Raw genomic sequence first — 17,019 nt, 5'->3', positions numbered from 1 at the left:
CATGTTAAGCCACACTGGAAGTCATAGCAGGAAGCCACATTATTTCTTGACACATAGTCCATTATCTTATTTGAGTCCATGAATATTCATTAGAATTTACAATCTTCTGTTGTCTAGCTCACTGCATTAAACATCTGCTTTTTTCCCCACAAGACCTGAGGGGAAACAAGATCACCTTCTATTTAAGTTGGTTAAAATCATTAAAGGATTATACATACGCTATTGTATTAACTGAAACAAATCATCAAAAACTAAAAGCTGATGGTAAATCAGAAGTCCTACAGTTGCTATTTGTTCTAAGGGGATGAGTTCCCAAAATATAATTTTAAGAAAAGCCCACAGACCAACATTACTGTATCTGTATACGATGCTGCGTTATGGCAAAGCGAGACACCCGTTTGTGTTGTAATGCAATGCTCTTACATCAAAGAGAATAAAATGCCAAAATCTGTCAACCCTGCTTGGCTCATTGAGCTCTGGCGATCTTGCTGAACTACGCAGTGAGACGTTGCTGTGTTGTGAGAGCAGCAGCTCCAGCAACTGATAAATGACAGACCAAGCATTTAATTAGTGCCTCCTCAAACTTACCTGGTTTTATCATGATGCATGGCAAAGAGCACTTGCCATGACTGCAGAGGTTTGCTATTCAGAGAATCTCCTAACTACCTATCGTTTGTGTGCACGCCTTCCTGACTAGCTAAGGATCAGTATGCCTGAGGGGAAAAAATGATAGGAGCTGTGGCTCGAGAGAGAGCTTTTGGCCTCAAGCTGTGGTACGAGTTTTATTTTGAAAGTCATCTATATACATGCAAAAAAATGACATGCAGCCTGATTATGCCTGCACACTCAACAGTAACTGGAAGCAAGGAGTCCTCCAGGTACACAGAGAATAATAAATGACCTTTCATACTATTTGTGGAAGGAGCAGAAAGAGCCACATCTCAATCCATGTACATTTTTTAATAATAACATGAGGCTTTATGCCAATACTCTGATAATTTTACATATGGCATCTATTGAAAACATGGAGAACTCAAGTTCCAGCTCCTAGATGATGTTGATATATTTTTGTCTACAGCAACATCCTCACATTACCACCAAAATTTCTCACTGAAAATGAAGGAAGTGGGATTAACTAACGAAAACATACCTCCTAATTGCTATTGAAAAGTGTTTATGAGGTAGAGAGCACAGTGATGCAGCAAAACCTGGGGAAGAGAAGAGGTTTTAATTCCTTACATGACAGGGGTAGAGGACAGTATCCAGTGTAACAGAGACTAATAATACAGGGGCTGTGGAGCACAGCACAAACACTTGGTGGAGTCACCTTGGGTCTGCACCAAACCAACCCTGAATGCAGGACATAAGGAAGGTAGGGCCTGTGCTCCATAGCGTCTGCAACAGTGCCTGATCTAAATACTTCCCCCATTAGGAAGAACCCAGTTTACAATGCCCATCTAGACCAGTCAGGCATGGGTTAGCTCAGTGGCCTGAAGCAAAGCAGAACCGCTACCTACCACACTACCCGACCAGTGCGCCGGGCTCTGCATAGATGCATGGCCAGCAGCTCCATCTGGGACACAAGAAGCTGAAGCTGAGCTTCACTGATCAAAGCTGGCCTGAGCAACTATACTGAGCTTGCTCAGGGATCACAAGCAGCCTGTACAGCTGCAGACTCTTACCCTTCTCAGCACTCAGCACTCTTACCCCTCCCTGTTCACTCCAGGCTCTGTGACCATAAAGTTAGGCTTTCACAGCTAGGTGGGTGCTTTCTTCCTCCCCACTGCTTCAGTTACTGTCCAAGTTGTTTCCATACACTCCTGCTGTGTAGAACCCAGATCTCAAACTTGGCAGGCTGGGGAAGCAAGTACAAAGACACTTGAATATGCCTGGAGGGATCAGCCTGGACCTGGCGGTACCATTCCTAAACCAGAGCAGAAAACTGCTGACCTTTGAAGGACTCCTTCTGGAGGTAGTTGGGTGGCTCTGTACAACCTTCCTCTGAATTCCAGAGTTGAGAGTGTTGTGTTGAAACTCAAGGTTGCCTCTACACAAGAAAGGTTCAGGACTGTAGCTCATTAGATTAGCTCCGTTCTATGAAAAAAACTGTGTTGCATCCAACCGGTATGAGGTGTTACAGCAAGACCCTATGGTACATACTGCAGGTAGGCTACTCCCACTGCTCTGTTGATTTCCTTGGAGCAGGACACAGAAGTCCTTTTAACATTAATGTTTGTCAATCGTGCAAAGGTTTGGAGTGGGAGACACCCAGGCAGGCAAAAACCACAGCAGTTAAATGTCACAGGCAAATGAACATGCCTGACACCTGTAGAGAAAGAAATAGTGATTAATAGTGATCTCATAGTGATTAGGCAATCACGGTAAGCAAGCAGATCACTTGTCTTTATCTGGCTAAATTTTTTTCCAATATAGCCAAATTTCTGCTTCTTACTCAGAAAAGCTGTAATTGTACCTGACACAGCCTTCACACTGAATCTGTTATTTTGTTCAGAAATTTAATTAACTTTTGATTACTCTAATTTTTACTCTAATTTAACACATTTCAGTATCTGTTTTGTGATTGTATGAAGGACTAAACAAAACACTAATCTATTTATAATAATGTATTTAATTTTTGCAGAATACCTTAAACACGCATAAAATCAACTGCTGAAATCACAGGACTGCTCTTCCACAACAGGAGTACCAGCCTTCACTGGAAATACTTCTGATGTTTGTGGGGACAGTACATTGGTTCTGCTGGAAGAGCTAAAAAGGTGTACCAAGTCTGAAGCTACAAAACTGGGGCTGAAGACATCACAGCCTTTCTCAGAGCTTCGATGCAAACCAGGAAGATAAAAATCACAGTGCCACCTCTTCCTCTCAGTCACCTTCCTCCAGAAGCCTGCAGTGCTTCTTTTGAAGGCTAACCAGATCTGGGGTCTGTTTGGAAGGCAAAGCTGAGGATAGTCTTCACCCCATGTCCTCTCTGGAAGAGCTATTTCTGGTAGCTTTACACAGGTGTTGTGCAATACTTGTGGTCTTTGAGTGACAGGGCTGCTATTCCATCTCATTTCTGCTGCTTGACTTGTACTTAGGAAATTCTTCATGTCCTCTTTCCACTTTCCGTATTTAAATACCTCTGGAGGAAGGAGGAGGATGGTTGGGATGCAGAAGCAGACACACTCCTGACTTTAATGTCTGGACAGCACTTTGAATAACAGAGAAGTCGGTACTAAATACAGTCATCATAGTGTGTCTGCTACTTGGACAACGAAATGATTCTAACACCGTCACCTAATCCTCACTACTCTAACATCACTGTTCAGTGGTATCTTCTCTCTTCCAGCTAACCAGCATTTCAGCCAGCAATTCTGAAGCTGTAGAAAGAAAAAAGCTTAACTGGGTCTTGAACCAGACTGAGAAACAGGCTACCAAAAATAAATAATAAAAAAAAAAAAAAAAAACAAACACCAACAAAACAAATAAACAACAACAACAACAAAATATAAAGAGCCAGATAGCTCATCACAAATAGCATGAGTATGCTAAGTAGCTCAAAAGCAGAAGCAAAGTTAAGTAAACTGGGAGCAAAAGAGAAGAAAAAGGGATCATCATCCAACTCAGTTCAGGATGCAAGATCGTAAACATCACTTCAAAAACAAAACACCATCTGAGCTGTCTTGTGGCAGTTTTAGCATAGACTAAAGATATGCAGTATCTTTTTTTCTTTCTGTGAGGGATTGATCTCTTGTTTCAGCATGGCCAAATTAAAAAATGTACTTTAATTAAATATTAATCCCAGTTTACAAAGTATTTTATAGAATTTTCTTTATCTTGTGATGAAAATTTGCAATTCATTGTGGCAAATTCCACTTTCCAGGCCACCTCTGATGATGAAAGAGTTTTCTAACAGCAACCTCTACTAGCTAGCACAGCAGAGTCCATCAGTTCTGTCTCCCCTTCATAACAGTAGCAGCATCCACCTGTGATTCTTTATTAAATGTTTCTCAGTGATTTAACTAAGTACGCTTTCCTTATATGTGCCCTTGCTACTTGTCATCTTTCCTTTTTTAAAAAAAAATCCCTGTATGTGTGTGAGAGCTCAACACTGGACAATGGAGAAAATAAAATGTTTAAATCTAATTCTTCCCTTGATGCTCTGCAGCCTTTCAGCTATGCCTGTCCCTCAAAGAGGTAGTTCTACCAAGATATAACTCTTACTAGCAACCTGTTTTGTATCTTTGCTATCTAAGTGCCATGGAAGCTTTGTATAGTTTCTCTTCAAAACAGATGACACTACCTAGGGGCACTCTGTTGATGTGATAGCTGCTTGAAAGACCTTTGATCATTGTTGCAGACACCACAAGCAGAGGAATAACAGCTAAGATGCATCTTGTCCCTTCAAAGTTCCAGTCAACTACTGCCCCTGACAAATGGTATGCAACACCGAACTTATTACTAACAAAAAAATCATCCCTAGGGAAGAATTCAAGACCACTGGAGATCATTTTGGTACTGAAAGATCCTAGCATTTCATCCTCTGATAAACAGGAGAAAGCCAAGTACCCGCAAGGGCAGAACTCCCAGCACCCACCCTCCTCTTCACAAAAGGATTCATTCCATTAAACGTACATGAAATATGCATGACCATTCACACAAAGGGTATGGAAAACCACACGTCCACTGAAATTTGAGAGAAATGGTTCATACTGCCATCTGCCCCTCTGAAAGAGAACTGATGTGAAAATAACCAGAAATGTCTTCTGGATATGACTCTTAAAACACCCACTCTCTGCTCCAGGGACAACAAGCAGAGAGGATACAAGATATATTCTGGGACAGCTGTCAAATCCAAAACGTGCAGCAGAATGTCTTTATATAATAACTGATAAAAATATCAATGTATTTTATGCATAGATATATTCTTTAGATGTCAGGAGGTTCATTTCTATACAAAACCCACAATCAAATCCAAACTCTTATCTGAAATTTAAGCAACAAATTTACTATTGTTCATTGGCATACAAAGAGAGGCCATTAACATAATTATGGCCCAATAAGATTCAAGAAATGCAAGATGCATTACAAAAAAAAAATAATTTGGCTTCTCAAGGAAAATATGACATAATTACACCAAGAATCCATAAATAAACAATGATGTCATACTAATTTTTCTATACACTGCTTCACAGGCATTTGTGTTGAAACTTGCACAAGAGTGAATGTTCTCCATCAAATCCCAGCGTAAATAATGGTAGTGCAACCAAGAGCAATCAATATCCTTGAATATTAATATCCCTTTATAATCTCCTTACATGATTTGCTCAGACTGTAGTATAATCCATTTTCCTTAATAATCAATTTATATCACAAATAGATATATGGGAAAACTCTCACTTTAAATGGATTTCTACCTCATTAAACTCTTCTTAATGAGTCTGGGGATACAGCTTTAGAGTAAATGAACAGAAGGTATTTTAAATAAAATTAGCTGAGTTTAAATAAAAACAGTTCATACGTAACAATACCCTACAGCTAGCAAAAATGAGCTAGTTTATGCACTAACCACCTAGTGCAATTTCCTCTTCTTTCACGAAGGTTTGCTTTGGGAAGAGCAACCTCACTGAACACTCGTGCAAGAGAATGTTATTTTAAAATAACAGATAGAAGCTGAATGTATCCCTATGTGTAACACTGGCTATTAATGAGTGCATATTGCCCCTTAACTTCTGTAGTCTTACTCTACGATTGAGGACAGGCAATAAAACCTGGCTTCTTACCCATGCCACTATGTATTAAATCTTTTTTTTTTTTTTTTAAACAAAAAAAAACCCGAAACCAACAACCAAATAAAACCACGGTTGTAAAAATAAAATCTTTGGTCTTAAAGTGAATTCGGAGAGTGACTGAATTCTGCATCACTCTATCCTGACTCTGCTGCCAATGTTAATCCAAAACTTGTATGTCAGAATTCACAGACGAGAAGGCACAACTCTTCTAATTTAGGAGCTGTTCGATGAATATTAGGGTATGCAGCCAAAACTGTGAAAGATAAGAAGAGAAGCAGTTGCAATACTTTAATTTTTCCAATTAGATATGGAAGCTCATTGCCGAACTAAGTGCTTTTTTTTTTTTTTTCAGATCGTGATTTTGATCGCTAGCTATCCAGATCCCTTTTAACTGCGTTATTCTCTTTTCCCTCTGCCTCAAAGCAGTATGGTCTAAGAGAAATGGTTCAACTGGACAGGTTCACCTCAGTCACCTGAGGCAAACATTACTTTTTTCAGTGACAAACCCTATTCGGATTAATAATCGTCGTTCATTCCCATGCAGAAACTACACGGATTGCTATTCGTACGCCAAGCACGCCGGCGCCCCGTCTCCTACCCCTCCTGCCCCCCCTCCGCCGCTTCCAGCCGCCTGCGATAGCAGCCCGCGACCCGCGGGCTCCTGGGGCCGGCGCACCCGGCTTCGTCGGGGCAGCCTGCGGTGCCGGAAAGGCGTTCCCCGGCGTCAGCGAGCGGCCCGAGCACCGCGCCCGCCCGCCCCCGCCCTCTCGCCGTGCGGGGCCCGTCATGGCGGCGGAGCGGTCGGCGCTCGCTCGGGCCCTGCTGCAGCAGTGCGCGTCCGCCCGGCTGCAGGTGAAGCCGCCCGAGCGCGGCGCCGAGGCCGAGTGGGTGGAGGTAACGTCTGCCGCGGGCCGCCTCCCCCTCGGAACCGGCCCGTCTTCCCTGGCGGGGCGGGAAGCGGCGGCTCGGCACCGTTCCGGGCGGGGGGCGGGAAAACGCTTCTGCCTCCTGCGCGCGAGCGCCGGCGGAGGAGGAGAGAGGGAGAGCCCGGTCGGTGAGGCCGCGGCCCGCCCGCCGTGACGGAGGGCGCTCCCGGCGGTAACACCAGGAGCGAAACTGCCGCCTGTTCCCTGCGCGCGGTCAGCTCAGAAGTCGCTGTGGTCGCGCTCGTGGAGCTCCAGGAGATCCCAGTGTGACTTTTTGTCTGTACTGGACTTCAGAGCCCGTGGTGGGCCTCGGCTTCGGTTCGCCCTCCAGAGGGCGGGCTGCGCTGGAAGCAGCTCCGGGCGGCGGGCTGCGCCTGCCGGCAGCCGGGCACCCACCCGGCCGCTTCTCGCCGCACGGGCAGGAAGGGGAAGGATGCAGAAAAGGAGTAAGAAAACGACTGAGCGAGAGTGAAGTCAGGGAAAACACCAGTTACCGTCACAGGCAAAACAGACTTCACTTGCGGAATTTAAGTTAATTTGTTGCCACTTAACATAAACATTTAATTAGCGATTTGGGTATTGGGAAAAAAAAAAAACAAAAAAACCCACAAACAAATCCAAAACATCCCAAATATTTAGACATTTGAGGAAAACACCCCTCCTCCTTTTCCAGGCTAAGCTGTGTTTCAGACACTTCTCCTGACTCATTCCCAGCTTTCACTCCAGGACCCTCTTCTTCCCCCTTAGTGTCACAAAAGGTTACGCTCCGTCCCTTCAGCCAGGCAACAAGCAGCGCAGGGGGCTGGGGACAGTGCACCGCAGCTTCCCCCCGCTGCTACTGTTGCTATTTCTGTGCTTCAGCATGGATCCATCACAGGCTGCCATTCCAACAGAGAACACACCCTTCCCCTCCCTCCTTGGCATCACCTGCCCTTTCTTAAATATGCTTTCACAGAGGTGGTACAGACTTGGCTGATGGGCACAGCTGTGTACTTTGTGTGGTAGTGCACAGCTGACGAAGAAAGGCCAGGTAGAGCCATGGGACTATGACAGCAGTAGTTCTGTTTGCTTTTTTTTCCAGACCGCTAACGAAAAATGAAATTTAGGATGTAGACCACCACACAACTTGAGGGAAACGTTGTCATTTCCCCCTTTTCCTCCCATAGTCTTCTGTTGGGAGAGATAGGTAGGTCTCCAGATTCTTTGGGCTATGTGCTGTGCATACAGCCCAGGGCGGTTTACTGAAGCATGAAGGCTGCCCGTTGGGGTGCCCTGTCCCGCTGTAGTTGTCACTGTTTATGGATTACCTACACTAGAATAACTCCTCTGTGCACGTGTCAACTATTTAGGCCTTGGGGTTTTTTGTCTGTTGTACTTCTTAAAGACTGCTACACCAGGAGGGGCTAAATATAGATACATAACTTTTTAAAAGTAAAAATTCTAGTGTGTTTAAAGGGTTTATGAGTTGATTCAACAAATCTGAAGAGAGTTTTAAAAAACCAGAAAAGTCTGCCCCTAGGTGTTTCCAGTGTTTGACTTTCACATTGCTCTTAAAACATTTCTCTCCTTGATCAGAAGAGGCAGATGGATCTGCAAGACCTAGTTTCTGCAGCGTGGTCTGGGAAACCAGAACATTTTGCTCAAAGGAAATACGTGTGATCTCACAGACACTGTGTTTGGCTGAAGTGCATCTGTGTATTGCATCATTAGCCTCTCAGTGTAAGGTTAATTATAGTGAAACTTAGTCAGCACAGGATAAATTAACTTAGGTGAAATATCCTATTTCTAGCTTGCGAATCTCAGAAGTAATTGTAGATCTAGTAAATGAAAGCCTAAGTGTCATTTTACTGGCTGTCTTTTAACCTATCCAAAAAGGTTTATGGTTTAGAGTTGCCATGACTCTATTTAGACTCTATTACAAGCAGGTTACGCTATTTATATTTCTTATTTGAAGTTTTAAATGGCTTAACCAAAATCATCGGGAAAGTAATAGGTTGCACTAAAGGAATCTGCAAGAGATTTGGGCAGTCTCCGCAGCAGGTATTTTTTCGGACATGAACCTTACTAATATTTGTCATGGGCACTTAGGAATATTTCCTGGATATCTGGGTCTTTTTAGGAGAAATCTGTTATAACAAGAACTAGTCACCATGCAGCAAAAAAAATATGGGAAGTTCATAGTTTCTTTAGTATGACTACTTTAGAGGTCATTGGAAGGAATTTTTGCTGCTGACATTTTCTGGTAGGGTAATGTTACTCCCTATATATGTGTGTTAATGCAAAAATAAAAAATACAGACCTCATAAACTATTATTTACATAAACCAGTGTGTTCCTGATGATCTGTAACAACTTAAAAGTAGGTCCTCACCTTGAGAAATTTCTAGTGTACTATAAATAGCGCATTATGTAGGTGTCTTTGAATAGCTTCTGAGCTTTAAGAGACCCCTGTAGGTACCTTAGGAACTTTAGAGCGGATGTTCTTTATCTGGAAAAAGGTTAGGAGTGTACTTTGTATCTATACATGAATCACAGCCTTCATTGGGTTTTCATGATTGAGTTTTTCTGGCCTGTTGAGGATTACTGGGGATGGGATGTCTTGTTGATGGAAAAAGGTTGGTTAAATAGCATCCATAAAGGGTTTATGTATACAGCAAAATAGTTAGGAGTAAAAAAAATAATTCTATTTTTAAAGACGGGGGGAAATAAGGTGACATTTTTTGTATTTCATGACTATGTGAGAAAAGAAACTTAAAATTAATATTCAACTAAAAATACGTATAAGTGCCTACACTTTATGCAATGAAACCTGTCTTTCCCTTATCTTCTTTCCCTTGGTTTGTTTTCTGGTTAAGATAGCAGGGAGGTGCAAAGTACCAGGCACGGACTTGCTCTGTGACCTGTCGTAGATGATGTAATCTGTCTTTGCTGCAGCCGAATGTAAGAAATATGAAGAAATCTACTCACAGAGTAGCAAATCTGAACTTGAAACGGAAATGTAAAAAAAAAATGTATATAGTTTCACAAACTGGCTTCCTAAGGATTACAAGGTGTCTGAGTGTTCATTATCAGTTGCATCACATTTTTATTAAAAAAAAAAAAAAAAAAAAAAGAATTGAGATTACATTTTGCAGAATGTATTTGGATTTTGCCAATTAAATCCTGCAAAATCCCAATGCAGGTATTTAGTAAAGAGAGTGAGGAAGGAGTTAGTTGTTTGTTTTTCCTGCGAAAGAGCTAAAAGACGGTGCTTGGAGGTAGCATTGCTAGGGCTGGCTGTGTGGCCTTAGGGGCTGGGTACTTCAGCCCTGCGGGATGCAGGTTGCCTGGTCTGACTCTGACGGTTACTTAGGCCAGCTGGACAGTAAATGCCAGTGTTGCAAAGTAATGTGCTTTGCTGGTTTATTTATGTAGGCGTTTTACTGACAACAGTAGATCCACATGAGCAGCACAGTTTCCCTGCCCAAGCGCCGGCCTGTCACTACGTAAGTTCCTTGCAGGGGCCGTTTGCACACCAGCGTGTTGAGTTTGTGACCTTCTTGTTTGTGTTATTCTGCTTTATTTTTTCCTGCAATAAATACAGCTCTGAAGTGCAGTCAGCCAGGCTTCGATAGGTTACGTTCAGCAATGGCAATGTTTTTGCTTTGGTTCAAAATGTTCGCACGTTCCTATTCCTTTCACTGGCAAACAAGCACAAGTCTTGGGACACCTGAATCCCTGATATGAGGTCAGAGGGCTGACATGTCTTATTGTTAAGTTAGGTCTTGAAATTGCGTTCAATTTTACAAATTCTGTTCAATTGAGAACAGTAAAGAACGAAAAAGTCAGACATAACAAGAGGCTGAAACATTGTTGCACAGGTGTTGAAAATAGTGTTCAACCACACTTTTCAGTCATAGCTGAAACTCTTAAGTTTAAACTTACAAGTAGTCGAATAGTTTTCAATTATAACATGGTTGAAAAGTGTTCCAGAAGATCATAAACATGCAATATAAATAGAAGCATCCTCTAGCAGCTTTAACTTATCTCTGAATTATTTTTTTTTTATTTAGCCTCCTGTCCCTCTACTTTCCCTCAATATGTATGTCTCATCTTGTGACAAAAAGTGTATTCAAAAATAGGCATCAAAAGCATGAGAGAGCTGGAAAAATAATGAATGTTTTTACTTAATCTTTGTCTGTCTGACCTATAGGACTTGCAGATGTCACTTTATTTACCTTTTTGTCCTTTTAAATGAGCTGCTTGCAGAATATTGTTACTTCTGTATGTGAGACTGTGCAAAAAACAGTCACAAGTCTCAGAATTAGAATGATTTTCTGTCATGTGTGCTATATTCACAGAGTCACTTATTTCTGATGCAGTGGTCAGCTATATACAATGTAAATGCATTTGGCCTATTTCATCCCAAACATTTTTATTAGTAGGTATGTGTGCATTAATATCCTGATGCTGGTCTGTTTCTGGAACAAACATTTAGCTAAACATGTAAGGATATCTAACTTTTGGCAGCCTGGATTTCTCTCCCATATTCGAACAGATGGTTTGAAATGTCATTTGAGGTTCAGGCCATGAAATTTCTTACAGTGTTTATGAAATATGGCAGTTATTTGGGAACCTGTATAACATTCTGCAGTGGTCAAAATGAGTTTTGAAAGGAGCCATTTAAAGCTTTTGAAAGTTCTCAGCATGTGACATTTTGGCTACAAAGAGCATTCTCCTTTTCCAGAAGTTAGCCACTAGAAAAATAGTTGAGAAGGCATAGCTCTTCTCAGTCATTGCCTTGAGCATTTTCTTTAATGTCTGCAATAACAAAGGGATAAAATCTCATGCGTGTTGCTAAATTTTCTTCACCAAAACCTTTCTTTTAAAGAAAAGGGAAAAGTAAAAATGAAGAAAAGAGAGGAGAAATTTTAAAAAGGCATTTTTAAGAAACTATTCACATTTCTTATCCTTTTGCTTTGATAACGTCAATGTTAATGACTCCTTCCTGCCCTAATGTAGTTAGCATCTCTTTGGTGGTATTTCAGAAGCTGACATTTATTTTTTTTCTAACAAAAATATAAGGATACTTATTCTTGACAAAGCAGTGGCGAGGCTTTTTTCTATACTGTATGCCTGTGGATATTGTGTGCCTGCTTTTTTTTTTTTCCTGAAGTTAAGCCCTTCAGGTATACCTGTGCATGAGACATAATTGCTGTTGGCTGCAGAGCCTGCCAGTTTGTCTTAATAAAGCACAGGTTGTTGCACACGCATTCCTTGGGAACTAACCAAGAGAGTAGTAAAGTTACACAAGAATTTCCTTGTGCTTTCTCCTCAGTACAGACCTAATTCTTTCCTCAAATAGACAATTCTTACAAGTAGTCTCTCTGAATGCTAAATAAGTGGCATATCCTTTACACAAATCAGGGGAAAGGTCCCATTTCACTAAAAAGATTTCACCCAAACTGATAAATAATATTTTGAACAACTTTATAATATTCTGAACAACTTCATAGTTGTTGGTCATCATATTTACATTGGTCATCATGTTTAAATCTTTAATTAACAGACTCTGTGTTTTTTCAGAATTGTCCTGTACTAGATTACTTTTAACTTCAAAATATAATTCAGTTCACTGACAAGTCCTGTGGTGTTTGCCATGTTTCATAATTGGAAATAAATTCATGATTCACACTGAAAATTATTTTATCTGTATGTTGATAGGAAAAAAGCTTGAATTATTTCCTATGCTGGATTTAAATACACTAATTCGTCGTGTCACTTTGTCTATGTTAATACTGTAGATTGTACATTCTGACTAAATTTGGCTTCACATGGAGCTAATAAATTGGCTTAAATGTATGCAGAAGCATTGTGTATAGATAATCAGTATATATCTCATCAACTTCCACAGTGTGATGTGTAAACTTGATGTCTGAAGCTATACTAAATAACTAAAATTACTCTCAGAAGCTTTTTTGTTGTGTAGTTTTGTCATTTTTGATTCCAATTTTAATGATAAATGTGCATGGTGGACGATGTGAAACATTGACATAGTTTTCTGTAATTTTTCGTAGATCCAGAGAGGGCTTGTTATCTACATATGCTTCTTCAAAGGTGCTGATGAGGATCTTGTTCCAAAAATTGGTATGATACAATCCTTATAAATTCTTCAATTGTTTGATAAAAGAAGAAAAGCAGTAGATGCAGAGAAGGCAGCAACCATTTGGACAAGAAGTTGTCAAAGAGCCATCAGATAGTATCATTCTGAATCAATCACCTGGCTGAAAGAACAGCTTGGTCAGTCTTGTTTCTTTTGAGAGTTGTCCATACCTCTGACTCTGTCCATCTGCCCATGGTCAACCTGTTAGAAATCGATTCCCATGGTGATAACATTCCAGCAAACAGAGAAAGCACTGCACCTGCTGTTTGACATATTACTTGTATCAGACAACAGGTTCAGTCCAGGACAACAGAATTTAGAGAAAACTGTTTTCAAGTAATTCATGGGTTGGTTTGCGAAGTATTTTAACATTGATTTCACTGTATGTGCAGGATATTTAAAATTATAGCCAGTAGAGGGAGTTGGGCGGATGACTAAACGGCGTCCTTCCCATCTCATTTCAGAGATACCATATATAGTGTTAGCATTTCAGGTTCAGTTTTCTGCTTCAGAAGAGATAACAGCAGTATCTGCAGTTCTTTCCCTCTTCTCCACGTGCACTTTAACATTTACATCAAAGCAGAGAAGATGCAGCGGATAAGGTTAAATGACAGTGATTTCTGTCTTTACCCACTGTTGTTTTGGATTGAGGTTTTTTGTTTTGGTTTTGTTTTCTTTTTTTCCTTCTATTTCATTTCTTCTCCCTCTTTTCCTCTCTCGGTAGCACTGGATCACCTGGAAAATTCCGTGATACCAGATATTCCAGATAAAAGTGCCCCTTTTCTTTTCTGTGGCTGGCTGATATTAGTGGTTTTGCAAAAGGTTATGTGACAATCATCTGTTTCAAGCTACTTGCTGGGACCAGCAGAAAGACCTGGCAGCGTGCAAGCACAGGTGCTATTGAAAGTGCCAAGAACAGCTCCTGGGGGGTTCTCTCTTGGTTTTGGAGGGCACAGGCCTTCTGTGATGTTAAACCAAGTTGAAATTTTTAAGTGTATTTAAAGCTATGATATGAAAATTGACTTTAAGCTTGCGAGAGTTTCATGAGAGTGTTACTTGAGAGTAATGACCTTTTCAGCTGTGTGGCAGCTGAAACAGTAGCCAGAAAAAGAATATTCTGTTTCCTGTTAGGAGATTCGTCTATGACCATCCTTTTTAAGTGTCTGTCTTACAGAATATTTTTTCCTAAATATATTTTGAAACTGTTTAAATGAGTGGTTCTGGTTCCTGAATCACAACTCAGCTTTTTTTGCTTCGAACAAGATTAAACTTTTAGAGATTTGGAGACATGACTAGTATCCTCACAGCTTTTACAGAGTCGCAGGCAGTTTTGGAGGAATGATTTGATCTGTTATAGAAACATTTGGAAAATATGATGTTAGTAAATGCGTTGATTTTATTTGCAAGTTTAGATAGTCTGGCTTAAGGGCCAGATTGCATCTCTGACCTTCCTGCCCATTTCCTCTCTCAAAAGACAAGCTGGCACCTGCACATCTTGAAGGGGAGCGCTGAAGGGCACTCACTCCACTTGAGATCAAACTGCTGAGCCTGAGGCTTCAGCCCAGATCAGTTATGGGTCCTGCTGCAAACTGCTGCAATCAGAATGAAAAGACAGTCAGGGCAGAAACTTCTCCAAAGTGCACTGAAAATGGCGTCATCTCCTACACTGTGCCGTCTTGTGCAAATGTTGCCTGTTTGAGTATCAGGCAATTATGGTCACTAATTGGATCCTGGTTCCTTTGGGGGTGCCCAACTAGAATCAGCTTTAGGATTTCAGACAGCCAACCCCTTCCTTCCCAAGATAACTCTTTAGACACATTATATTAATATAAATATCCTTCCCATTTTTCACAATACTCAGACATCTTAGTTGGTTAATAGTATTTATTGATTGTCCATGTTTCATTTCATTATAAGCAGTTTCTTTTACTTGAATAGTTAGTTGCTTGTTTATGATGTTATATTAGGTCCTGTTTAATTTACTTTAGTTGCACTAATTCTTATTTTATTTTTATTTGCAGTCCATATGCTGTTGAATGTTAAATTAAGTGAAAATGAAAGCGGTGAGCACGTTTCTGTTCTTGATTTACCAGGCAATGTGCTAATCATACCACAAGCTACCCTAGGTGGTAAACCGAAGGGAAGAAAGATGCAGTACCATGCAAACATTGAAAAAGAAAAAGGGCTGGAACTTTATTCTCGGTTTGTGACTTTGTGTGAAAAAGAACTGGCTGCCAATGCTAAATGCAGGGAAGCAGGTGTTCTCGTCAAGCACGGCACATACGGAAACAGGCAGGTGTTAAAACTGGATACAAACGGACCTTACACTCATCTGATTGAGTTTTGAAAAAATCAATTATATCCTGCGTACAGTACTGGCTTGCAACTGTTTGGTTCTTGGTTTCCTCCCCCGCCCCCCCCCCCCCATCCTATTTCTGAGCATTAATGTACTTAAATGGTTTGGGAGATAGGGTGTAAGAAAGACTTTCACTCATTTGTACTGTTGTTGCCAACCTCATTAAATAGAAGAATGCCTGAGAGTGCTTTGTGATAATGAGTGTGTGTTTTATGTCCATATTCATCTGTAGTGTGCTCAAAATAATTGTTAATATTGATCCAATGAAGATGTATAATTTGCAAGGCTTTATTAACAAAAATGGGGTAATGCATACTTTTATTACTGCAAAATAATGACAAAACTATTACATGTATTAACTACTGTGAAGTATGCTTGAGGAAGCAAAGTTTATAGATTAAAAAAAAAAAAAGAATGCTGTAGATGTACTTATTTGTTCCCAGATTTCCTGAGTCGGACAATTTTTGTCTTTCTCTTTTCTATCTACAAAATAGCAGTGCTTTGTAGCTAACAAAGCACAAATTCACAGAGTTTTTAGCCTGTTCGAGAGTAGGTGGTAAATAAGAAAGTCCATTCCTCTCATCCAACATATGTAGCGGTGGGACAATTAAGGTAGTCCTAGAACTGTACGTGGGCTGTACAGGGAAGCAAAAGTGAAGTCCATCTAGAAACTGAAGTCAAGGCTGTACCACAGAATTGCTGCCTTGAAGTTTGCACTCTGAAATCTCCTCTGATGTGTTTTGATAGGCTGCTTCCTGTAGCTCGGTCTGTGTCCTTGTTACCTTGGGCTTGTTGTCTACTCGATTCTTTCATAACAGAGCCTCGGGAAAAGGACTGAGATATTCAAATGAAAACAAAAATAAAAATGGTACGGTATATGCTGCCATCTCATTGTTCCCTCTGCCCCTATTGCTTCCTTCCAGCTTTTGACTATTGAATCCACCAGGCAGAGACTAGCTTATATTTCTTTTATATAGAAGTGTTGGCACATTTAGGGCCCCATTCCCACCTGGCCTTCTATGCAGTACTATCATAAACATTATTAACAGGTGGTGATATAATGAGAAGATATAATGGGAAATTCTGTCTTGTAAGGCAGTAAAAACAACAGCTACATTAAAATGTGGCAAATTCAAAATGGATCCAAGTGTGTTCATCCTGTGAGTCAAGTTTCTCTTTCACTGTATCATCATGGTTTTTGAAGCCAGTAATTTAGAAGAGTTCAAAGTGAAATTAGACAATTATAGAGTTCGCAGTAATTATCCAGAATTCCCATTTAAATAGTAAATTAATCTGGAAAAGATGTAAAACCTAATGGTTAGCGAGCACAGCAGCTTATGCAATCTAAAATTGTAGGTCAGTCATTACAAATATTCTGTCCTTATCTTTATTCTTTAAAAACATAACCGAATGTGTAATCTGCAGGCTCAAACTATGCCATAAGCATCACATTTTTTTAACAGATACGAAGCTCATAATTTTGATAAGAGTAATAAGATTTTTCAGATTAACATAATGTATGGTTAATAACTATGAAATACCTAAGGATGTTGAATTCCTGGTAACTGACACTGTCGCTGTTGAAAACATCTATTCACACAAATGGCCTGGAAATATTAGCTAGGTCCCAAATGACATATTTGTTCATTAATAATTAACAGTTATGATAGACATGATATGAGTCACGTTCTAAGTCCTAATAGCTGCCTTCCAGTACCTGAAAGGAACCTACAGGAAGGCTGGGGAAGGACTTTTTACAAGACTGTCCACTGATAGGACAAGGGGAAATGGGTTTAAGTTGAAG

General features: G+C 40.5%; 1 protein-coding gene across 1 annotated transcript; it reads left to right on the top strand.

Annotated features, from left to right (window-relative positions):
- Positions 1-6,572: 6,572 nt before the first annotated feature.
- On the top strand, positions 6,573-15,206 carry DTD2 (D-aminoacyl-tRNA deacylase 2). The gene is made up of 3 exons (XM_086613939.1): positions 6,573-6,686; positions 12,774-12,843; positions 14,881-15,206. Exons 1-3 carry the CDS (start codon positions 6,579-6,581, stop codon positions 15,204-15,206), a joined length of 504 nt encoding a protein of 167 aa, XP_086470065.1. The 5' UTR covers positions 6,573-6,578.
- Positions 15,207-17,019: the final 1,813 nt, after the last annotated feature.

The sequence above is a fragment of the Tauraco erythrolophus genome, chromosome 6 (assembly GCF_009769465.1).
Source record: "Tauraco erythrolophus isolate bTauEry1 chromosome 6, bTauEry1.pri, whole genome shotgun sequence".
Lineage (NCBI taxonomy): Eukaryota > Metazoa > Chordata > Aves > Musophagiformes > Musophagidae > Tauraco > Tauraco erythrolophus.
This window is presented reverse-complemented; position numbering and strand designations above follow the sequence as displayed.